The 26,219-nt window shown below is 34.3% G+C and overlaps 2 protein-coding genes and 1 long non-coding RNA gene across 11 annotated transcripts; all 3 read left to right on the top strand.

The window, feature by feature from the left end:
• Positions 1–6,964: 6,964 nt before the first annotated feature.
• On the top strand, positions 6,965–16,512 carry LOC110868463. 9 transcript variants are annotated; one of them, XR_004862616.1, is made up of 8 exons: positions 6,965–7,161; positions 7,255–7,328; positions 7,443–7,486; positions 7,567–7,796; positions 7,905–8,006; positions 14,574–15,207; positions 15,288–16,249; positions 16,339–16,512. It is a non-coding gene; the product is annotated as an uncharacterized LOC110868463 (long non-coding RNA). The 9 variants fall into 9 exon arrangements; XR_004862612.1 differs by having other exon boundaries at positions 7,436–7,486; XR_004862613.1 differs by lacking the exon at positions 7,443–7,486 and having other exon boundaries at positions 7,545–7,796.
• A 1,016-nt stretch (positions 16,513–17,528) lies between these two features.
• Positions 17,529–18,977, top strand: LOC110866863 (LRR receptor-like serine/threonine-protein kinase EFR). Its single transcript, XM_022116010.1, has one exon. The coding sequence runs from the start codon at positions 17,529–17,531 to the stop codon at positions 18,975–18,977; it is 1,449 nt and encodes a 482-aa protein (XP_021971702.1).
• A 179-nt stretch (positions 18,978–19,156) lies between these two features.
• LOC110866862 (probable LRR receptor-like serine/threonine-protein kinase At3g47570) lies at positions 19,157–20,880 on the top strand. The gene is made up of 2 exons (XM_022116009.1): positions 19,157–20,435; positions 20,507–20,880. The coding sequence occupies exons 1-2, from the start codon at positions 19,157–19,159 to the stop codon at positions 20,878–20,880; spliced, it is 1,653 nt and encodes a 550-aa protein (XP_021971701.1).
• Positions 20,881–26,219: the final 5,339 nt, after the last annotated feature.

Raw genomic sequence — 26,219 nt, 5'->3', positions numbered from 1 at the left:
TTACTAAAGGCCTTACCCTTCACAAATTTGCTTCCATGGCCTTGCCAGACCATGTAATGGAAGCATGGGCGGCTCTTTAGGTGTGCGGGGAGGACTTCCGCACAAGGCCCGTTTTTTCGAGGGGCACGAGATTTTTAAAAAAAATTCGATATATATATGTTATTTTTTTTTTAAAAAAAATTGTACACACAAAACAAATCCAATATAGAGGCCCATTATCAAAAGATTTGTAACTTTTATAATTTACCCAACTTAACAATAGGTTTATTGGGCCCAATCCAATACTAAAATGATTAAAAAAAATAAATACCCAGGGCCTGGAAACTGGACGGACGGAACTTCGAAATACCGAATACGCAGCAGGAAATCGAACGACACGAAGGCACTACGGCAGAAGATCAGGTTTCAGGTGAATTTCTGATTGAACTTTGATATATTGAAACTTTGGTTCTCAATTTCTGATTATTGATTAACTGTTCGTAAGTTCGTTTATAGAATATTGTTGTAAAAGTTGAAACTTTGATTGAACAGTGAAAGTTATGAGATGAGTTGTGTCGGTTGTGACATCAGAATTGTTGATGTTGATTATTATTCATTTATTCATAATTTCATATTCATATTTATATAATATAACTGTTAGTTTAATACTTTAATTGTTGAAAATTTGATAGAACTGATCATCATATATTCATAAATCATAATTTCATATTTACAGAACTGTAAGTTTAATTGTTGATGTTGATTATTATTTTGTTGAACATCAGAACCCGTATCGTCTATTGTCGTATTGATTAAGTATTGTCGTTTTTTAAGCGTTAATGAATAATGGCTCCTAAACAAGCTTCCGGATGGCAAAAACGTCAAAAAAGGAAACGAGCGGATGAATTGGTGAAGTCTAAGCCGGTGCTATGCAAAAGTTTTTGGCGCCTAATCCACCTACAGTTAATGTTGAAAATCAACAAGAAGACGTTGAAGTAGAATTAGAAGTAGAACAAGAACAAGAACAAGAACAAGAACAAGAACGTGTGGAAGTAGAAGACGTTGCTAAGCAACAAGAAAATGTTGAAAAGCAACAAGAACGTGTGGACATATTTGATCCAAGAAGGTGGGAAGGACTTAATGCGGATGAGCTTAAGTATTGGTAGCGAAAGGTCCTAAAAGAGATACTAGTAGTTTGGTCCACTTAATCAATATAATAGACGATTTTCGGCAACTATTTATACAAGAACATTATCAAATTTGGAGAAGTGTGACAGAGAATGGCTAGTATATTCAAAAGAGCTAGATAAGATGTTTTGTTTTTGTTGTAAAGTGTTTAGAACTGGGGCTCCTAAAGGTAGATTGTAAGGTGAAGGTTTCAATGACCGGCACCATGCTGCCGGTAGAGTGAAAGCACATGAAGTTACGTTAGACCATCTCACACATATGAAAATGTGGTTTGATATGCGTAAAAGATTGAGAGAGAACCAAACAATTGATAAAGATCAATACGAGAGATTAAAGAAAGAAACAGATTATTGGAAACAAGTTCTTTTGAGAATCGTTGCCTTGGTGAAGTTTCTAGCTAAACATAATTTAGCATTTCGTGGAAAAAAGGAAAAGTTGTATGAAAAAGGTAATGGTAAATTGTTTTCTTTTAGTTCCACCAATAACTGAGTTTAATTCTTATTTGTTAATGGTATTTAATATGGGCCCATTTTTCGAGCTCGAACAGGGTACGTGAATTCTCGGAGACGCCACTGAATGGAAATGGAAGTTTTTGATCTTAACATTTTGGCAGTTTATCAAGAGGATGAAACTTTTATGCAAAACATGGAAGAGAATGTAAAGAAAATTGAGGATTGTTTGGCTTCAACGATCAAGATTGGAGTATCATGCGCTATGGATTCTCCACTAGAAAGGATGGTTATGAAACAGGTTATACCTGAGTTGCAACATATTTTGGATACACTTCAAAATATTTGAGGTAAAGTGTTCATGATTCACAATATTAGTTTGATTAAAGTAGGGATCGCGTGGATGTTCACAACATTAGTTTGATTAAAATAGGGATAACGTGGATGTTCTATCTATGAGATGGTGTGTCATGTAAGTCCTTTTTTTTACTTTGTTGATGCATGTTTCGTTTTTGGTTAATTTTGTGTTGCATAAGAATATAGATTAGGTGATTAGGGCAAAACAAGCTTCATCTAACTTAATAATAGTCTTAATAGGATTAACAACACTTTGAAATCTCCCATTCCGGCATGAGGTAAAATAAGACTAATTTAGTACTAGCAAATTTCGCCTAAAAAAACAACACATTTGAAATTTATCCGAAATTTAGAACTCATGTTTCCTAAGTTTCTCCAATAATACTGTTGATAATTCCGATCCATAACCACACATAACAAAAGTCATGATTAAGCACAAGTGATTAGTCCAATATAAATATCATTGGAATTATGAAGTGATCTGTATGTTGATATTACCGTATTAACTTCTAGTCCATCACAAATTAAAAACAATGGAACTGCATGGGAGACCAAAAATTAAAAACATGTTAGAAATCAACAACTGTATCAAGTATACGAACACACGGTCTATGTTAGAAATGAACAACACATAGATGTATACTAAGTAATTATTAGTCATTGTGGATTCATATTCTCCAATTTGCAAAAAAGTTTTTAATTAATACAATTATTATTGTAGCCAAAAATTCCATTCTTTTAAATAAAAAACACTAATGAAACTTTTTAATTTCTTCGAAATAATGATAGACCAATTTTGATAGGCTAAATCCACAATTTCTCAAGGGGGTTAACTCTAGGCTGAAGTCAAAAGTTTTGAGGGTTAGCCTTTTGTGCATCTCGGATCAACTTGCAATCCATATGATCAAACAGGGGCGATGCTTTGAAGGGGCCGGGAAGGGCGCCCGACCCCCCGAACTTTTCGGCCAGCAGTGTTATATATATAGTTTTCGTATAGAAATTTTTGGGTATATATGTTTTCGACCCCCGGTTCTATAGATTTTTTTTGGTATATACGTTTTCGACCCCCCCTAAAAAAATTTCAAGCTTCATCACTGTGATCAAACCCATATGATCAAACCTAACTTTAAAATTTAACTGGGTTTGTTGGAAAGGACACCGCATGTTATCATGTGTAAATGTAAATGACAGCCACTATAATTTTTATAGTTAAAGGACACCGCCTGCCAAAACTTTGAAACATAAAGGACGAAAGTGCAATTTTCTCGGGTTTTCTGTTAGTTTTGCTTTATTAGTTTTGTAGTTTTGATTCTCTTAAACTACTAATTCAACCCCCAACACACATTTTGTCGTCATCAGTCATTAAAGATCTAGTCCTGATCATCAAGAACAAACCAGTTTGTATTAGTGTTTTTAATATCTTATTTATTTATTTTCTATAGAGAACATGACAGACATTGATTATCAGCTTTTTAATGTTTAAGATCCACACCCATTGATAAAGTATTGATTTTGGTGGGTGTTTTAGCTTTAAAATTTTCTTGAATGTATCTTGAATCTGGGATTTTGGATTTATTCTACGGTGTGATTGTGTGAAGTCCTTATTTGACTTTTGAATTAAGTGAACAAGGTTGAATTTTAAGCTGAAATTAGTTAGAGTTAACGCCTTAACGGTTTTAAACGGTGAAGAAAATGTGGAAACCTGGAATAGAATATAAAAGGAACAAATGCAAAAGAATGTAGTGTGAAATTTGTAATATTTGCATTTGAAAGGTTACAAATTTGACCCGGAAAGTCAAAATGTTGTTTTTTATAGTTAGCATTGTCATATCATGGTGCAGCTTTCTCAATTGGGTGTAAGTTCTTGGAATCTTGTTTCAGATATGGTGAGTCTTTTTGCAACAGGTTGAATCAACTCTATGCACGATACAAAGATCATGGTTTGTTTTTTTGAATAGTAGTTTGTTTGATTCTTGTTATAAGCATAAGATATGCAATAATTTGAAGCATGATGTATTTGTTTGATACTGTGTAGGTTTGGAAATCTTGGCTTTTGCGCGTAATCAATTTGGGGATGAGGAGTCCGGGAGTAACAAGTAGATTTTAGAGCATTCATAGTAGGTTTCTTATCCTTTATCATTATGATTCAAATAAAACCCATCATTCCGTAAAAATATGTTCATTTTCTAAAAGTCCTCTACATTTCCTTCCTTGACCTAGAATTTTGATTCATTACCCCCTAACTGTCCTACCAAGTTAGTTTATTCATTTAGTTTTTCAAAAGACTGGAACAATTGGTGTTTCTCCCTTTTGAGAGTGATTATGTAATCTTAAAAACTAACATTCTTTTATTGTTTTTACACGGACTGGTCTTAAACTGAATCAAAAGACTATTTTTTTAGATGAACATGTCTTGATCCAAACTTATTCTAAAAAAACTTAATAAAAAACCATTTTAAAATAGAAAAATAACATGGTAAAATAGTTGGCAGTTAAGATTGTAGACGAAAAAAAGAGGAATAAATGAGAAAAAAAAAGAATGGTATATGAAGGGTATTTTTTCGTTGATGCTTAGATTTTTAGGATAAATGTATTTTTTTTATATTTCACACCATTAATGGAAGTATTTTAAGTCGTCCAAAATGATAAATCACCAATTTCATAAAGTGCCGGCCACAAAAGGACAATCCATGTCGTACACCCCATACGCCACAAAAATATTAAAATATTACATTGAATTTTTTTAGTATACATCCAATATTCAAAGGAAAGAGCCTCTCTGAGCAAATGTAAAAGTATTTTCTTGCAATACATCCAATATTCAAAGGAAAGAGCCTTGATGAGTAATTCAATACACTACATCTAAGCTAATAACATACCATTTGTATGATCTTAGTGAAGACAGCCACATAAATATAAAGTTCAGCCATCCGTTGATTCGGTAGTTTAAACGTAATGTCAATGTCGAAAAATGCATGTAATTCATGGTATTTACTGCACTTTTACAGCAAATTTAAAAAAAAAAACATGAATTAACTCACATTTAGTCATATTTGTCATATTTTATAAATTATAAATATACTACAGAAAGTGATGTATTCAAGTAGTACGCAGGGTTTAGAATTTGACTTATATAGCCAGACTTACAACGGGAAGAAACAAACTCCGGAGACAAATCCGGTGACTCTCACACGATCGTAACAAACCAAAATACCCGGACTACCAAAAGACCTGGACAAACATAACGAAACAGACCTGGGCTACAAACCCATACTGGACTCTGACAACTGGGCCTAAACAGGCCTTATTAAACTGGGCTAACACTAATAAAAAGTAACTTCCATTCCGTAAACGAATTACTTTATGTATAAACAGGGCAAATTGGTTCACTAAGTAGCAAAAAAAAAAAAAACATTTAAAATGAATAAGTACTTTTGTATAAACAAATAAAACTACTGAGTAAAACTCACACGTTACGGCGGAAATATTAATTCTTGTAAGACTCGGTTTTAACGACTACAATTATTTTTTAAATTTATATTGCTTTTACTACACTAATTATTGATCGGAAACCATAAAAACGAATACCAACACCGGTTCCAATAACACCGACACCAATATCTATGTTGTTCGCTCAGTACCGGCTCATCCGTCGACACTATACCGCTATTCGAATACAACTCCGTTTTCATTAATATTTACATTGGAATGATTGTAAAAAACATTAATGCAACCGTGTATTCAGTTTATATAAATAAAACCAATGATCGAAACTTATAAGATAAAAAAAATTGTTGGGTTAAAAATATATTTGATTTATAGTATAAAAGGTGGAATTAAAACTAAAAAAACAAAAGAAACGATAGTAACTATTCACCAAATGTTGCAAATGTTATTATTAGAATAGAATAGAATAGAATAGATTTATTATTAGAAAATTAATATTCGTAAAATAAAATGGAAGATTAGCAGGGAATGGATTTATTAAATAGGAATATTTTCTGAACATAAGAAGTAATTTTGTTTAAATGTTTATATATAAATAGCAGGGATGGATTTATCAAAAGGGAGGTTTCGGAACCCTAAATTGGATTTTATTAATTTACTAGTATTAAGCCCCTGCGTTATAGCGGTTGTAATAAAATAGTGTTAAGTAGTAGCATACTATACCATTGTCAGCGACCACCAACACCGGAAAAGCTTGTAAAAACAACATAAATAAAAACGGGAAAAAATAACGTCGAGCGAAAGGAGACGTAAAATCTTTGAATCACGCACGCTCGTTGCTGAGAAATTAAATTGAAACGTAAGACATAGAAAAAAATAACTAAGTTCATCCAGGACCCGCGTGTTGGACGAACATGTCAAACGCGGAAAAATAGATGTGACGCGACGGGCCAATCAAACGGGAAAAAATATACTAAAAAATGTTGAACCCCACACGCACGTTGCGATGCGTTAACTCACAAAATTTAGAACGAAACGAAAAACTTGGAAAAGATGGAAAATATGATGGACCAAAATTAAAAATTAAAAAGAGTTGGGATTAAATTGCAAAAGTTGAAAAACTTTGGATTAAAAGTAAAAAAACAAATGGTCTAAATTGCAAAATTGAAGTTATTTATTAATTATAGATAAAGATAAGGATGATATCTATATATTGGTTATTAATTAATATTAATATTAAAAGAAATTTATTAAACGAATATAAATAAAATTTATGAAGTTGAAGGAGAGAATGCCATGTGGTATTATTTGGAGTAAGTTAGATTAATATTATATATATATATGGATCTCATTAAGTCTAACCAACTCTTAAATCAACCTTGACCATTGGATTTGGCTGAGATTAAATCTCAGCCACTTAAACTCACATTTTTAACTGCTATTTCAGCAGTTATTAGCAGTTACTTGGAACCCTGTTTTCACTCCCCCACGTCACCCTTAACCTCCGTTTACAGTTGTTATATACACATAAATAAACACAGAGTTCCCTCATGTTTCTGATTTGGTCTACGAGAACCCCAAGAGCCCACCCCCTGCTGCAGCCAAGCATTCTTCAATCGCGACACAGTAAGCATTTAGATTGAAATTAGGGTTTCTTCTGATTGCAATTTTTATGCTCTCAAGCTTCCATCAGATGGTGCAGTTTATCACCAGGACGTCTTCCTTCTCCCGCGAGTTCAAGGTTAGTGAGTCCTTAGCCTGAAATTAATTTTTTTTTGCCTACTGGTTCATTCCTGTTGTTTCCAATCACCGCCGTTTAACTTCCCCGTTTCAGGAAACCATCATCTTCATCATCGCAGGACAATGCCAGGCCACTCAGTAAAGTTAGAGAAACTTCATTGGCTCTAGGTTAGGCTAAATGTCAGATTTTGAGACGCATTTATTCAGTTCATATGTTTTACTTCATATTTCTATGACATTGTGCACTACTGTTTTAATTCATTAGTGTAATTTAGGATTTAGGGGCATTTGCAGATGAATCAGCACTCGCCAATATAGGCTCCACTGTAAATCCTCTTTCATACATTAAATGATTTTTTTTATGTACATATAAATCAACTAAAGATGAGGCAACATTCACCATCAGTGGTGTTGGAACATAGCGTGCATGGACGGCCTTGAGAAGAGGATCAGACGAATCACCAGTGATGTTTGTGTGTCTAATCGCTAATTGAATCTGGAGTTGCGCATATGTTTTTAATCAAAAGAAAAGTTGAAGAGATAATGAATGATTCTAACTATGGAATCATCGAGAAGAAAGATACACTCCTATCAGCCTTATCCGAACCCAATTCCGACACGATTCCGATCCAACAGGTACACAATTCTGATCAATTGATTTTTTTTTTTGCACAGTAAGAATATTAGGGATTTAGGGTTTTTTTCGTCTGTGTATTCTCAGTTATACCTAATTTGGAGATGCAGGTAGATAAAATGGCGGAAGGGCGTCAAAATGGTGAAAATTCAAACCCTCCACCTTCCTCGAAGTGGACAAGAGCATCGCAGATCCATAATATGTTTGAGAAGGTTCGTATTTTGTTATGAGTTTATATTAACTGCTACTGTGTTGGATGTTGTGTATTGATATAGGCCTGAAAATGTGTGTTTATCTACACTTTAGCAACTGGATTTGTTGATACACAACTTTCCATGCATATTGGCCCAATACAAAATCTGATTTGTGATTCTTATGTTTAAGTTTTGTGTATGACCTTTCTTTTTCATGCATTTTTATAGGATTGCCCTCTTGGTACCTATAAAAAAATTGTGATATCAAAGATTAATGAACAAAATTAATATTTGGAGTATCAACTCTTGAATATGTATCATGAGTTATGTTGTGATCTTAGAGGTGGCAATTTTAACCCCTCAGGGTTATGTATTATCTGCGATGTGCCAAGCAAAAAAAAAAAAAGAAAGGCGTTACTTATTTCTTAGAAGTGCAAAACGGGCGGGCTTGGGTAAAGGGTTAAAACAAAAAAAAATGTATGGGTCGAAACACTTAATAAGTTTCTATATTGGTAATTAGCGTGTCAAATACAAATACATAGGTTATATTGTTTAACGTATGAATCTATTCTTTTGAATAACATGTTTTATGCTTTAAAAATTCACTCTAGGATATTTTCGGCATATTTGACTCATTTCTTTTTAGATAATTTTTTAATTTACCTGGTAGAGATAATGTTGGTGCAGTTGTCTGTCGACTACATCTTCGTTCGAGTCTTAGGGCAGAGCTGATTGTATTGTGAACAGTAAACAAGAAATCTTGTATTAGACTTAGGATCGCTCATTAGTCCAATTAGGTTTAGGATCGCTCGAGCGGACATATGGATGGACCGCTCGAGTGGCAGGTTAATGGACCGCTTATTGGACATATGGATGGACCGCTCGAGTGACTTGTTGTTGGATCGCTCATATGGACTTGTCCATATGAGCGGCCCATGATGTCTATAAATAGGCCATATGAGCGGTTCCAGTAGTCAGTCAGTCCGTAGGTGTGTGTGAAAAGGCGAAGCTCTGCCCGTTTGTCTCCAAGTACTTGTAATTTGACAATTAATCAATAAAGGAGACGTTAAATAGTGAAATCAAGCTTTACGAAGACTAATTCAATGAATTCCGCCTCTGAACTAGTCTAAGCACTCTTCTGAACGACTCGTGAGGTCAGCAAACGATCCTACAAGTGGTATCAGAGCTCAGGAGGAAGAGTTCTTACCGTTTAGCTCGATTTTCGCTTGAAATTCTCACTTCTACACCTTCTTTTTCAGATTCAGACATTTTCAACGGTCGAAATTTATTGAAAATCTCAGGGATTGTATACGTTAGTACAAAGACAAACCCTGGAAAGTTTGGTGTCGAAATTCGAAGGAAAAGTAGGTCAAATTGATGTCCGAGTGGTGTTCGCTCTTTTGAACCGCTCGAAATTGACTGTATTTGGACCGCTGATCTGTACATTTGAGAACCGCTTATCCGATCGGTTGACTTGGACCGCTCGAAATTAATTAGTTGAATCGCTCATCCGGACGTGTTTTGGATCGCTTATTCAGTCTAATTACCTTGGACCGCTCCAAAGTGTTGTGGACCGCCCATACGAACATTCTTGAATCGCTTATTCGGACCATCTTGAACCGCTCGAACAAACTTCTTCTGGACAGCTCATACTGATTAAGCTTGGATCACTTATTTGGTCTAGATTGTTTGGTTCGCTCATTCGATTCACTAATTCGAACATCTGGTTCGCGTTAGTGTTCACAAAATATTTGTCGGGATATTTTGGAAAAATGACAATGAGGTTTGATGTGCAAGAAAACAATGATCTTGAGAGAATGAATAGTTGGTATCGAGGTTATTTTAGTAGTTCTTATCAGAAAATATCAAAAGAAATTTGGTATGAACGTTTTAAAGGCTTTTTGAGTAAGAAAGATGAAAAATTGGACGATTTGGAGAAACGTTTTGATCGTTTGATAGACTATTTGAAGGAAAATCAAATAGTGATATCAGAAGCTGAGATGGTATCAAAGTTCGCTAATGGTTTATCAGTTGAATGGGATGATTTTTTGAAAAATTTGAAAGAAAACTCTAATTTTTCAAAATTAACTATGAATGAATTCATCGGCGAACTTAAAAATCACGATTATGAAAATCATCAAAAGAAAAGAGAAATTTTGGATAAGATAAAAATAAATTTAGAAAATTTGAGTTTAAAAGTGATCAAAGAAATAAACAAAAGAATCAATGTTTGTTTGAAAACAAAAGGAAATTCAATGTATGATATGAAAAGAGGTTGTTATATTGATGATAATAGAAATCCTCTTGATCTTGTTACAATCTTTGGTGCAGGTACATATAAGATAGAGAAAGAACAAGTGCCGAAGGTTGAAGAATCTGTGAAGAATGAAAATTCATGTTCTGAAACAGTATGCTTCGAATGCGACAACTTCAAGACTGAAAATGACAAACTCTTGAAGGATGCGGAAAGTTTGACATCGATGGTCAAGAAGTTGGAGGACGAGAAGCAAACTGATCTTAAGCAGATTCTTATGGTTCAGGAAAATTGTGAAAAGTTGAAAGTTGAAAATGACAAACTGTTAAGTAATCTGAACAGTTTGACATTGGAAAACAAGAAGTTGAAAGAAAATGTAAAGGTTTTTGAAAGCAAACAGAAATCATCAGAAAATGAAGATTTCTGGATAAAATTGGAGAACAAAAATCTGAAAGCTAATGAAGTGAAACTTCAAGAACAGATAAATGTTTTGGAAAATGAAAAATCTGTTCTTGAAAACTTGAAAAATGAAAATGAAAATTCAATCAAGTCTCATCTTGAAAGAATCTCTCAGCTTGAAAGGGAAGCTGAGAATTCGAGGAACAGAATTGATGAACTTGAAAAGAAGTTGATCGGTTTTGTGACTTCATCTGACAAGTTGAATATTCCTTGTCCAAAACCAATCAACTCTGTTCCAATAAGTGACGATGTCACAAACTTTGACTCTGTCAAAGTTGAAGATTGTGATGTAAAATCTGATGATGAACATGTTAAAATTGAAAAACAAAAATTGTTTTTAAATTTAAAAGAAAAATTTCAGAAAACTGTTCTACAATCAACTGAAAAAGGTGAATGTTCTAAACAAAGACCTTTGAAGAAGAAAGTGGAACAGAAACAAAAAGATAATAAAAGTTCATCAGATCGATCATCCAATCAAAAGAAAAAATTACAAAAAGTAAAAAATGAAAATTCAAAAATTGTTGGTAATAAGTGGTGCAGGTCAGACCACAGTGCTTCAAAGCCAAATTCAACAAATTTGAGGAAGGAATATCACCAGGCCAAACAATGTTACGACTTAAATGTTTGGTACAACGGTGGTAACTGGTATGATAACAGGGTGTGCTAAAGCTGCGGCTATCAGGGGCATATTGCTGTTAACTGCCGGTACTGGAGTTATGAGACCAGGAGGTGCTTTAACTGCAACATCAAAGGTCACATTGCCAGAGATTGCCCAAGGAAATCTAGTGAAAGATTGAGGGTTAATTCTCAGAAAACGGCAAAGATTCCAGTCAAAGTCAAGCCCCAGGAACAGAAGGTTCTGAAACCTAAAGTTCAAGAACAGTCAACTCAAGAAAAGAAAGTAAAACTTTCACAGGGGCAAAAAGACAGACTGAGGAAAAAGAGAAAGAAGGCGAGAGAATATCTCGAGAAGATTTTGTCCTCGGGTTCATTTGTTGGAAAGAATAAGAGTTCTGATGAATCAACTTCCTCGATTGCAAAGTCAAGTAAGACAGATTCATCAGATACAAATCTGAGGACAGAAAAAAGAGAGAAAAAGAAGAAAATGGTCGGCGATGAATCTGACAGGTCAAAGTCAGACAAGCCACCTGCAGGCAATGATTCTGGTATGGTAAAACCAGAGGAGCCATTGGTTGAGGTAAAAAAGGAGAATTCAGGTTTAGCAATGGATGATGCAAATTTTCCACCATTGTTGAACAAGAATTCGAAATCACCCAAGGACCGTCAGGCTTGGGTGAATCTGTTTAAATGAAAAACCTGACTTGCCGGAGATCCCAAGATGGTATCGTGGATCATGAATCGGCACATTTCTTGAGAAATTTCACTTTGGTGATTTTTCGCTTTACATGTGGTAAATCAGGGACATTAATTTGTACTTGATTTTCTACAAGATGGTTTATGGTAAAACTGGGAATGATAAATCTTTAAAATGTTTGAAGAAAACAAGATGAAGAGATAACCCCGAACCTACAAATGGTTGGAACACAAACTAATTTTTCCGGAAAAACCATTTTGATAAAAAGAAACTTGAGTGTTTTGAAATCACTATGGGAAAATAGTTTGTTGTGAGGGGGAATTTTGATTGTTTTGGCACGAGAATGGTGAATTGAAGTAATTCACACAATGTTGTCAAATTTTTGTATAGTTTGTTTTCAATTTTTCCTCAGAAAATCAAAATTGAAACATATTTTGATTTTAGGGGGAGTAAGAAAATTTTGAAAAATTTAAAAAAATTGAAAAATGAAAATGAGTTTTGTTGCAAAAAGAGGAGATGATAGTACATTGGTGGTCTATCACAGCATGCTAGAGATTTGTAAAGTCAAAAATGTTTTTAAACGAGTCTTACTAACGATGTGTCAGTAGGCTTCACACAGTTAGTAAATTGTATTCGAGATATAAACCTAAATTCAAACTTACTTAATTTGTGGGGAACACTACTTGGATATATAGGTAACCCCTGAAATCTCGTTTGAAAGGTTTCTTATTCTGAAATACTAGGTTCTTATACTCAAATGATGTCTGGGGTATTATTCCGGGACTTCTGCTGAACGGTAGTTCTGACCTAGTCCCTGGCTAATACTTGCTGTAATATGCTTGAAACATAGCATAAAGCCCTCAGCTGATTAGACAATAAAATTGATGATCAGTTGTTGTAGCTGAAAAGATCCTCTAAAGGGGACACACTACTAAGTCGAAACTGATATCTCTCTGCTGAACGGAAGTTCTGACCTGAGATCCCTCAATCTTCGCATTTTTCCCCTAATTTATATACAGATATCATTCATAGTATACTTACCTGTAAATCAGAATATTGAGATCTGGATACGGGAGTATATTCAAGAGGTGGGACACTCAAATAAGTCTAAGTTCTAAAATATTAAATACGTATCTTGAATCAATTGAAAATTTGTGTAGAGGTTTAAGTGGACAACAATACTGACAACCAGAAGTAAATTTGTTTTTAAACATTTGCTGATTAATAAGATCAACGGTGTTAGTGATATGTCTCAAAAACCGATATGATCCTCTTGCACAATCTCTCAAAAATAGTGTTCATTTCTGTATTTCATTAAATTCAAAAATCCAAAAATATTGTATTTTTTTTTTATATTTGAAAACTACAAAAAGATTTTCGACAACAGAATATGAAAAACTGATATTTAACATTTCACGTGCTAAACATGTTGAACTTGTGGTTTGGGAGAGAGTGTTAAATTGTGAAGATTTGAAATGCAAATTTGGTTCATTAACTTGATGAATAAGTTGAATGGTAACCTACAGTTTGATCTTCATAATTTTTCTTATGTGATTTGCTAATTCATTAAGTTGAATTGCAAATTGTATTGGTTTGTGATAGTGTGTTTGAGTTGTGCAGGTTTCTGATCCTGTTGCTACGGATAGCCAGGAGACACATCAGAACCAGAAAAGAGCTTAAACAGAGAAAGCCAGGAGTTAATTTCAATGGTGATAACGATTTCCAGACAGAGATCCTAGCATGATGATAGGGGGAGTCTGACGAAAGTTAGAACCAGAGAAAGATCCAGGCATATGATTTCAGGAAGAAGTTCCTGTAGAAGATTTGATTCCAGACTGAGTTCCTGAAGAAGACTGAACAAGATTGAAGAGCTGTGAATGATTGAAGACTCTCACTGAAGATTCCGTCAACATTCAAGGGGGAGTCTGTTGGTGCAGTTGTCTGTCGACTACATCTTCGTTCGAGTCTTAGGGCAGAGCTGATTGTATTGTGAACAGTAAACAAGAAATCTTGTATTAGACTTAGGATCGCTCATTAGTCCAATTAGGTTTAGGATCGCTCGAGCGGACATATGGATGGACCGCTCGAGTGGCAGGTTAATGGACCGCTTATTGGACATATGGATGGACCGCTCGAGTGACTTGTTGTTGGATCGCTCATATGGACTTGTCCATATGAGCGGCCCATGATGTCTATAAATAGGCCATATGAGCGGTTCTAGTAGTCAGTCAGTCCGTAGGTGTGTGTGAAAAGGCGAAGCTCTGCCCGTTTGTCTCCAAGTACTTGTAATTTGACAATTAATCAATAAAGGAGACGTTAAATAGTGAAATCAAGCTTTACGAAGACTAATTCAATGAATTCCGCCTCTGAACTAGTCTAAGCACTCTTCTGAACGACTCGTGAGGTCAGCAAACGATCCTACAGATAAAACCCAACCAAATTGACCCATTTAGCATTTTCCCTATAAAGAAACCTACATTTAAACAAATTATTCATATTTTTGCAATTCCTCGCCGTTAACTATAGACTTTTTACTCTTTTTTTGTGCTTCGAGGAGGCATGAAGATATGGATACCAGTGAAAATGAAAAGCTCACTGCAAAGCTCGAGCCACTTGAGGTATATAATAACTGATTTCTAAAAAAGTGAAGATAGTTCATAAAAACTTGTGTTCAAATTGGAAATGTTTTCTTGTCAAGGCATGGTATAGTAATGTTCATAACCATGAAAAAAGTGAAGATAGTTTGATTCAGAATTTTAAAAATAACACATCTCTGGAGTCCATGTTCCATACAACGTGGCAATTTTGACCCATTTAGTTATGAACGGGTCAATGCCATCCTGTATTACCTCATAGAGGGAAAGTAATTAAGAAAAGAACTAGCCAAAAAGGAAATGGGTCAAAAGTTGCCTAAAGTGTATGTTTCATGCATAAAACCTTCTAAATCATCTTAGAATTCAAAGAATTAAATAAGTACTTGTATGTTTCATGCATAAATCCCCTTTTCAAATGGTAGATATTGTAGTGGTGTGGATCTCGGAGCTGTTGCTACATCTAAAAAAGTTGCAGGTACATTTTCACAACTTCTTCACCTTCAGGAAATGTAAAAAAATAGCTCCTAGATATCGACCCAGATTCACGCTCAACTGTTTTGGTAATCATTGGCATCCTATGGTAAAGTCAATGTGAAGGTAAGTCCACAACACATCTGTTGTTATGTGTATAACACTACAATTTTTGGGGAAGTTAATAATCTTTGTTTTGTGGTCAGGTTGGGAACAACAATCACATGTTTTGCTGGGCATGTGTCGGACGCTATTATTGTTTGTGTAGAAAGGTGTTTAAGCGCTACTCACGACATTTTGGTCCAAAGGGTTGCAAACAAAATACGGTTGGATAGTTACATTTCTTTAATGAGTTGCATTTCATTTGTAGTGTTCTTGGGTTGCATAAATCAGCGGAAGGGCGATACATGGTGCCCACTTAGAGCAGTGACTGTTGTATAACAAGCAACAACAGTAGGTGATCTGGATTGTACAAAGGAGCAGGTGGTTGAGGGACGGTGTAACTGATAGCGAATGATGGAGGTGAATAGAAGACGTATGATGCGAAGGTTTGGGTGACGTCATGGATGACTTTAAGGAATTGCAGGGTTTCGGGGTTATTCATGCATACTTTCACCTGGTAATTTTTGTTTAATGTTTTAAAAAAATTAAATAAGTTGAGGTGAACCTGTTCAAGTTTGTCAACATTGTGATGCCCAGTTTTGGATGAGGACGTGTTTTTAGATCTTCCACACAGTAAAGGCCAGTCTATAATCAGTGTTGCAAAGTTTCGCGAGTTGGACAACACCTTTCAAATGAGCATTATATCATAAGCTTCGGTTCGAAATAGTCAACTTCATTGACAACATCCGGGTATGTAACTCAGTGTTCTTGATGACCTTATGACCGTACGTTTTTAGAGTTAAAGACCAAATTTGTCACTGGCTAGGTTCTTTATGTTTTCATGCACATGAAAAATCCTAATTCTTGCAAGTCAGTGTTCTTAATCGCTAATCGTTTTTTTTATTAGATGTGTATGCGATTTGTTCTTAATTGAACGTTTCATCGATCTGGATGTTGCAATGTGTAAAAACGGACGTGAGTTGTGGTGCTACTTTGACTACTAAGGAGAAATCAGCTGAGAAGATTTAATCAGTTTCAGCATCGACGTGATTTGACTAATGTTAAGGTAACGATACAACTTATTTATCGTTTTCTTAATGTATAATTGTAATTACATGACTCTTTTAGCTTTAATTATTAAGTCATGATATGTAGAAATGCCCATTAGATGACGATGATCCATTTTATGTTTTTGGGTATGTTTAGAATTTAGTTAACAACAATGACATGAACTATTGAGGATTTTATGATTCTGTTGGTTGTTACATATATTATCATAGTAAATTGAGAACAATTTTCCAAGAAGAATGTTTGTGACATTTAGATAGATATAACATTGTGATGTACTATTCACATAAGATATCATGGGTCAAATAACCAATGCGTTTTAGACGCGTTGAATGTGGAAGAGTTAAATTTGTTACAAGTAGCATCGATCCATGTTGGTGACTTTTCAGAATCAGACATGTTGAATGCGTCAGAAAGAACTCCCCAGTTAAAACATACTTGAGTGGAATTACTCCAAAATGGGTGACTTTGAAAAATTTTCACCTGTCCGATCGAAAAAAAATACCCATAATCCTGGAATTGGTCGTATATGCTTGCAATTAGTCGGAAAAAAAGCTTGAAAAAATGCAAAAGAAATGTTTTCATATTTAAAATGTAGGAATTTTCAAAGATTAAGTTTTAAAACCTTGCTCGAGTGGCTAATATATCTTAAAACATGTGAACAACCAATATATTAAGGAGCAACACTTTATGGCATGTTGAAATAGTTTGGTTGTAGGGTCATGGGTGGTAAAATGGGCAACTGGATAACATGTCAAAATCGGCAAAATGTTGAAATAGTTCGGGTCCGCCAAAAGATATTTTTTATTGAAATTTATAAATAAATAATATTTTCGTTTATAATTCAAAGGAAAAAAATATGTGTGTTCATAGATTCATTCACACTTACTGTATAATAAATCAACGTAACCCGTCCACCGGACGGGTATTAAACTAGTTAATATGAGAATGATTCAAAGGAGTGGTTGAAGACTTGGCTTAATATGCGACACCAAGAAAAAATTAAACCAGAATATGCATTGTCGGCAATTTGAAATAGGGATCAAAGGCCAGAAGGTATCTTGTTATCTTCATTTTAGCTATCCCCAAAAACTATATATTTAGTTAAGATGTTTAATTACTTCAATAATTCATCCTGGAAAATTATGAGACTGAAGACCTATCATTGACTTGGAAGATACGGTCATTGGCTTCACTATCGGTTATGATAGCGCATGCAAAAGCCAAGGATAAAAGGCCAACAATGATCCTGTGAGATCTATCTTCCTCTCATATCCATGAATTCAAATCAACTAATCTCATCATCCTCTCTTATGCATTTCCTCTTTTATGTTGTTATATTTCTAACTTCCACGGCCATCTCAACTTCCTATGCCGATGGAAATGACACGGATCATCACTCTTTGCTCGAGATCAAGTCGATGATCACCTCCGAAGCTCTAACCTCATGGAACAATTCCCTTCATTTCTGTGATTGGATTGGTGTTACATGTGGAAAATGGGAAAAAAGGGTGACGCGTTTAAAACTGAATTCGCAAGGTCTTGAAGGCTCTTTATCTCCTCATGTTGGGAACCTCAGCTTCCTATGTTTTCTCTCTCTCTCGAACAATAGCCTTCAAGGAAAAATCCCTCAAGAACTTGGTCGTCTTTCCAGGCTACAATTCCTTTATTTGTCCACAAACAAGTTCAGTGGGGTCATTCCAGTAAACATATCTAGGTGTTCTAACCTTGAAACACTTAGTCTTTCTCTTAATGATCTAGTTGGAAGCATACCCAAGGAGATCGGTTCCCTCCCCAAACTTGTTATCCTTTATCTCGGTGATAATATGTTTACAGGTCAAATCCCACCATTCTTGGGGAATATTACATCAATGGAAGTGTTCTCTGTTACTAGAAATCCTTTGGGTGGGAGCATTCCGGACACCATAGGCCAATGGAAAAACTTAAGAGAATTTGACTCTGGTGGATGTGGTTTATCTGGAACCATCCCTTATTCTCTTTATAATCTTTCACTCCTGATTAATATTACCTTGGCTTATAATAATTTTACCGGTAGTCTTCCTCCATCCATGGGTGCAATGCTCCCTTGTCTTGTCCGAATTCGATTATGGGGTAACCAACTAACTGGACCTCTTCCATTGTCCATATCTAATTGTTCGAGGTTAGGATATCTTGATATGGGTGGAAACAAGTTTAGTGGGAAGTTGGCAATCGACTTTGCAAAACTAAGAGATATATATTATATACGCTTAAGCTATAACCTCTTTGGAAGCAAAGAAGATGATGAACTTATGTTTATTGATTCTTTGAAAAATTGCACTAGATTAAAGTGGTTGCTTCTTCACAAGTGCAAGTTTCAAGGAATGCTCCCAACATCAATAGGTAATCTTTCTAATAAACTCCAAGACCTATATTTATATGGAAATCAGTTACACGGAAACCTCCCTAGTTCAATCGGTAATCTGGTTGGCTTGAAACGTTTACATTTACAAGGAAACCATTTCAAAGGAAACATCCCCTCAACCATTGGTATCCTTCGAAACCTACAAGTTGTTTATTTACATAAGAACCAATTTTCAGGGCAGATTCCTAAATCCATGGGTTTAGGTCATCCATTCACGTTGAGGGTATTCTCCAAGACTGGAGCCTTCCTAGGGGTCTGCTTATGGCTGATGATGATTGCGGCTAAGAGTGCTAGACTTTGGTCGCATGTTTGCTTGTTTTAGTTGTTTGTCGAGTGACTTTGTTTGCTTTCAGCTTGTTTTGATTGTTTAACTTGGGTATGGCATGTCATACTTGAGAATAGGGTGTCACTTAGGCCCCCTCTTGTTTCTAATAGTTGATGGTAATAAAATTCACCGGGGTAACCCTTTACCCAAAAAAAAAACTTGATTTATCTTCAAACATGTTGGAAGGGTTTATTCCATCAAGCTTTAGAAATTTCCATAATCTATTAGAGTTGTACCTCAATGACAATAAACTAAATGGAAATATACCTTCACAAATCCTTCAACTTTCATCTTTGTCCATAACATTAAATCTTTCTCAAAACAACTTGTTTGGTTCACTTCCAACCGAGGTTCGAGACCTCAAGATGTTGACTGCTCTGGATTTATCCGGTAATTATTTGTCAGGTAACATTCCAAGTAGTCTTGGTGGTTGTGATAGTCTTTCATCATTGTGTCTGAGAGGAAACTTCTTCCACGGTATGATACCACTATCAATAAGTTCCTTAAGAGGCTTTGAGGTACTCGATATTTCTCATAATAATTTATCGGGCCAAATTCCCCATTTCTTAGAACGGTTGTTTTTGTTAGGATATTTGAACCTATCATATAATAATTTTGAAGGTGAAGTACCAACACGAGGGGTGTTCGCTAATGCAAGTGCATTCTCTATATTGGGAAATAAGAGGCTTTGTGGTGGCATTGTTGAACTCGGGTTACCAAAATGTAAGGATACAAAGAAACATACCAGAAACCTTCCTTTGTTGGTAATAATCATTTTGGTTGCATCAACATTTTTCACCTTAATATGCTTGGCATATGCTTGTTGTAGAAATAGAAGTATGACCAAACCATCTCAATCATCAACTAGTGAACAATTCATGAAAATTTCATACAGTCAACTTCTCAACGCTACCAATGGGTTCTCCGAAGGTAATTTGATTGGAAATGGTGGGTTCAGTTCTGTTTATAAAGGAATCCTTGATAAAGATGATGACACGTTTGTTGCTGTCAAAGTGCTACGTCTTCAAAAGCGTGGAGCACAAGCAAGATTTATGAGGGAGTGTGAAGTATGGCGGAATATTCGACATCGGAACCTGTTGAAAATAATAACTTCATGTTCAAGTGTTGACTTTCAAGGAAATGATTTTAAAGCTTTGGTATACGAGTTCATGCCTAATGGGAGTTTACATGATTGGTTGCATTCAAGTAAAAGTACATCAAGACTAAGCCTTCTTCAAATGATAAATATTCTTCTTGATGTAGCATCTGCTCTTGATTATATTCACAATAGTTGCCTACCAGCCATTGTTCATGGTGACCTGAAGCCTAGCAACATTCTACTCGATGATGATATGCTGGCTCATGTTGGAGATTTCGGTTTAGCTCAATTTTTTGGAACTCCATACTTAAACAACTCAACAGAGATTAGAGGAACAATTGGTTATGCTGCTCCAGGTAAAATAGATTTTTATTTACTTGCTTGAAGAAATACTTTTTTGTCTAAAGTAATTACACGTAAATCGCAGAGTACGGACTCGGAAATGAGATGACAAGCAGTGGGGATGTTTATAGTTATGGGATAACATTACTGGAGGTGATGACCGGGAAAACACCAACTGATGACATCTTTATTGAGGGCCTAAGTCTTCATAAATTTGCTTCCATGGCCTTGCTAGATCATGTAATCGATGTTATTGATATCAACATTCTAAACATTTATAAAGAGGATAAAATGTCTAAGCAAAATAAGGAAGCAAATGCAAAGAAAATCGAGGAATGTTTGGCGTCAATAATCAAGATTGGAGTATCATGTTCTATGGATTCCCCACCTCAACGGATGAATATGAAAAATGTTGTACGTGAATTGCAGCATATTGTAGATACACTTCAAAATATTTGAGGTTTAATGTTCTAAAATGTAGAATTAACGTGGATGTTCTTTCTGGAGATGTTGTATGTCATCTTTATTATTTTGCTTAATTTCATGTTAACATAAGTATACGAGTTTCATGTTGTACTAGCTCCATGAATATTATATTTTGTTTTTGAAAAAGCAGGTGCTCTTAAACAATTTAATACCGGGTACCACTAAGTCGCGTATCAAGTTCAAAGAATCAAGATGTAACGTATAATCCTAAGCATAACAATAAAGAATCAAGAAGTTTCATATAATCCTAAATAAAGACAACAATAGTCAATGAAAATGTTGTGTATATGTACTTTAGTTTAAAGAAATTCCTAGATATTAGATATTAATATGTATGGATAAACAAACGGCAAAGGATAACCAACAATCAAAAGCAAAATAAGAGATTAGCCCAACATTCAAAAGCAAGATAAGAGATCAGCTAACCAAAATTGCCGCTTAACAACCATAAAGATCCATTTTTCATACAAGTATCAAACAATGAACACAATAAGTGACGAATAAACCATGGTCATCTAATATGACAGAATTCGGGTTAGATTGCGCTCTCCAAAAGAGCTACTTTTACTATTTATATTTTATAACTAAAATTTAAGTTAAGTATTATGTTATTTAAATACTTAAGTATATGATTGCTAAATATTTATATAACAATAATGCCTAAATATAATAAGTGTTTAAGGCATGTGAGGTTAAATTGTGCTCTCCAAAAGAACCTTAGTGACACCCGTCGTATCGCGTGGGCCAATCCAATACTTATCTATAATCTATAATACTATATTAAGCAAATCTAATGGACAAGATTGTAATTTTATCTTAAGTACAAGTTTTGGAGCAACACATACAAGAGAATAGAAGCCATTTAAAAGGGATACATTAGGAAAGCGTAGAAAATTTAAGAGGCTATAGGGTTAATATGGAGATTTCATCCATGAAATTTTGGAAACCTACATTATGACCTGCGTCAACTGAATGCTTAATCGGCGATTGAATGGCTTCAGATTAACCTTTCCATTTGCTATGGAATGCGAATTGAATGGTGCCCCTTCGTTTCCAGTCCCCTAATCCGTCAATTAGGTTATTCTTTTTTTCTTCCTACAGTTGAATCGTTCACATTTCAATCGCCTCTCATGCTTCCTTTCACGCAATAATCAAGATATGATGTTCGATCAATCGATCGCTTGTGACCACTTCCAATTTGGCACGTCGATCCTCACTTCTTGTTAATTCAGGTAATTTTGTTCCATTTTTTCATCGTTTTACTGTTAATTTTCTATTTAAGTCAGTAATTTAGTCTAAATTTGAATCATCATGTATTTGATCTGTCAATTTCATGTTTAATTTTTATCTGTAGAATTGATTTCACGTTTGAAATTAAGTGAAACCGAAGATAATTGAGCTTTATTATGTTTTTATTGTGTTTCACTCGTAACCAAATATTAGAGCTATTGTGATTCTGATTATGTGAAGTTTAATCAGGGTTTCAATATGATATGGTTCATTGATTTGATATCGTCTTTGTGTTGAACAGTGAAATTAGGGTAAGTTGATATTGAAACATGAACTTTAAGAATGTCAGTAATCAGCCGGCAACAACGGTTGTCGGTCTGAATTCCATCTAGCAAGGGGTGGGCAGTACACACAACGACTGTGCATAAATAAACATGGTTGTATGAACATGCATGATGTGTATGGTGTACTAAATTTTATATTAGTATTTGTGTTGCAGTCTATAAAATGGTTGATACCGAGGATAACCAGCCCATCGAACTGAGATGGTGAAGGTCGGTGTTATTATTGTATTTGGTTTTGTTTAATTATCCTAAAACCAGAAGTTGAATATATGTGTGTCGTGGATAAAATAACAACATCAAAGAAAACAAGGCTAACTTGATAAATTCTTATTGGAATCAATAGGATATAAACAAATTATATAAAACCAAATCGTAGATGTGTCCTGTGTGTGGTAAAAACCGAAGATCTTCTTGTATGGACCTGATTAGGAACTATGTTATGTATTACGTACTAAACGATTTCAAGTTGTGAACATAATCTTGTAAAAACCCTCCATAGAAAATCATCTACGTGAACATGATACTCTATTACTCTAATATTGTAAATTGAAGGAATTTATGAGTTTTATAACTGGGTTAAAAACTTAAAATAAATATCTATAAGCACTTGACGTTAGTTATTTTAATTGTAGGTTAACATTTATAGGTAATAGCTAAAGTTATGATGATGAAAAGTAGTAAAATATTTTAGAGTTAAATCTCATTTTAATCTCTGTAGTTTAGGTCATTTTGTCAGTTTAGTCTAAATGTTTAATTTTTTTGTCTGGGGTCCAAAAAGATTTCACCATTGCCATTTTAGTTCATTGGGTTGAATTCATCCATTTTTTCTGTTAACGAGAAGGACAATTCGGTCATTATTCCATATATAAAGAAGCAATTTTTTAGTGCATCATGAGTTGTAGATTGTGCTTTGGGTATTTTTCAAAAAAAAAACCTTGATTTTTTAGTTTTAACCCAAAGGTTTTTACCTTTTTCAATTTTAACCCTACATAATTTGTTTTTTTTAACTTAAACCCAAAACTTTTCATTATTTGCTATTTAACTTCACAACTTTTGTCACTTATACTTTTCATCTTTCGCAAATTTTCGTTTTACGTATATTTCTAAGTTTTTCGAGTTAATACGACGCAACGTGCATGTGTGGTTCAACGTTTTTACCTCTATTTTCCCATGTTTGACAGGTTCGTCGCAACAAGCATACCCTACGTCGAGTCAGTGGTGGTGGTCGATGACGGTTGTGTGACATTAATACTATTTGACACCGTTTTACGCCCCGCCGCAACGCGGGGTGTGCTTTGGGGGTTTTTCAAAGAAAAATGGTTATGCATATGGTTGTCGTAACGTTGGCTTTGGGGATTTTCCAAAAAAAAATTGATTTTTTTTTACTTTTCACCGAAAAGCATTTCATAAATTACTTTTAACCCAAAACTATTTGTTTTTTTTTTTTACTTTTAACCCAAAACTTTTTATCTTTTACAATCTATATTCACAACTTTTTTTACTTTCAACTTTGGTCCTTTATAGTTTTCATTTTTCGCAAATTTTTCGCTTTATGATTCGTTCTAAATTTTGTGACTTAACACATCGCAACGTGCGTATTTGGTTTAACGTTTTACGTTTCGTTCTAAATTTTGCGAGTTAACACGATGCAACATGTGTGTGTGGGTGAATGTTTTTACATCGTCTATTTTTTCCCGTTTCACAGGTTTAACATAATGTGCGGGTCCTAGATCGACTTATTTATAACTAAAGAATCCTCGCCGCATTGCGGCGGGTCGCAATTCTAGTTTTATATGTAATACTGTTAACTAGAAGGGCAATTCGACCATATAAAATGACCGAACTTCCTTTCTCGTTAACAGAAAAAATGGATGAAGTTAACCTAGTGGACTAAAATGGCAACGGTGAAACCATTTTAGACCTGCAGGAGAAAAATGAAACATTTGAACTAAACTGGAAAAATGCCATAAACCACAGGGACTAAAATGGCATTTAACTCAATACTTTAAATAGAGTAGAAGTAAAGTTTATAAAATAATGATTTCACGATGATATCGTTTTCTAATCTGATTATTTTGGGTTGCTCGCAATGATTTGGGCTGGAACCAACATGTGGCCTATGGCCCAAATATAGCAGTCCAATCGGCTGAACAGGGCCTAAAAGAAATAAGCACCGATGCCTAGTTCAAAGTGCTAATAAAACATGTTCAAAGTGCTAATACGGGGCACACAAAATATTATGGTTTCAAAGTGTTGAAATGAACATTATACATTTATAAAGAAGATATCGAAATGCTTCAATGAAAATTGTTATCGAATACAAAAGCTCATAAAGGTAAAAATAACAAAGCATGTGCGTTATGATACAAGTAAAACGATAAAAATAAATAAATGATGAAATGAAGTTTATGTTATGCGAAATAACAATGGCAATCTTATTCATCTAATACTTCTGCTTTTTGGAGCTTCGTAACCAATAAACATTGCATTCCTTGTAGACCCGTTGAAAAAACAATCATCACCTAACACAATATGTTCGACTTTAATCATATCATACCATCCAATAACACTAAACCTGGTATACCAATGTATATGAAAACAAAGATATTAATGAATTGATAAATTTATTAAAAAAGTGACATAATAGTAATTAATAATAACTAGGTTTTTTTCAGTCGCGCGTTGCGGTGAAACGGAGCAAACGATAATGTAAAACAAACGTTGTTTGAAAATGTAGAATACTATTTAGAAAACCAAACTGTTAGAATCGGTTTAGTTTATCATCGTATCATTTTACGATAGCAAATAAATACTTTATTTTTTAATACAAATTCGTTTTTAATAAAACTTATATTAATCGAGGGTAAAAAGTAAGCTCAACTACGTACTTAAGTTTTTAGAAAAAAATTAACGTATATAATTTATTAAAGAAATATCAAATTAATTGATAAAGTAAAGGTAAATTTAAAAAAAGAAGAAAATATTATGAAAAACAAAATAAATGATAAAGAAAATCTGGTTTTAGAAAAGGAAAAATAAAAATATGTAAGCTAAAAGTAAATAGAAAAAAATATATCTATTAATAGTTAAAAATAAATATTAAAAAAATATTAATATAATAAAATATTAGAAAACTATATATTATTTTAAAATTGAAATTACTATTTATCATCCTTCGAAAACTATATATATATATAATATATAATATAATATATAATATAATAGTAGTGCACTGTGAAACCTTATGTCACCATTATATTAAGTCTACGAAGCTTTATAAGTCAAGTGTTTACATCAACAATTTTTATCTACAATTCAGGAAACTCGTCAATACCGTCTAAGTCGGTAATTATTTTTGGAAGGATCTACATTTGATAACAATACCTTGAGTTATATATGTTATTGAATAAAATTGGTACTTCTTAACAATTCGGTTAGAGTCTAAGTCCGGTATAGTTATTAGTTTCTTGCCCAACAAGTTTTTTTATCAATGTGTTTGTTTTAAATCAACAAGGAGGTTGAGTTTTGGTGCTTAGTTGAACGAGTAAGGTTCAAGTCTTTAAGTTGAACAATTAAGGTTTATAAAGGGATATTGTTCGGGTTGAACGCATATGGATTTAACCAAGGCTTAAATCAAAGTTGTGCCTAAATTCTACGGGAATAATGTCGGGTACAAGGTTTACTCAATATCGCGGCCGAGTCAATGGTGGTGCGTGTTCTTATGGCCAAATGACGGGT

The sequence above is a fragment of the Helianthus annuus genome, chromosome 7, assembly GCF_002127325.2.
Source record: "Helianthus annuus cultivar XRQ/B chromosome 7, HanXRQr2.0-SUNRISE, whole genome shotgun sequence".
In the NCBI taxonomy this organism is placed as follows: Eukaryota; Viridiplantae; Streptophyta; class Magnoliopsida; order Asterales; family Asteraceae; genus Helianthus; species Helianthus annuus.
Note: the sequence above shows the minus strand (reverse complement) of the source record. Positions and strands in the feature narration are given on the sequence as shown.

Bases quoted from the DNA above. Each gene is read 5' to 3' on its own strand.
- LOC110866863 (XM_022116010.1), top strand. From the start codon at position 17,529: ATGAATTCAAATCAACTAATCTCATCATCCTCTCTTATGCATTTCCTC.
- LOC110866862 (XM_022116009.1), top strand. From the start codon at position 19,157: ATGTTGGAAGGGTTTATTCCATCAAGCTTTAGAAATTTCCATAATCTA. The intron at 20,436-20,506 runs GTAAAATAGATT...CGTAAATCGCAG, and splicing joins AATTGGTTATGCTGCTCCAG to AGTACGGACTCGGAAATGAG.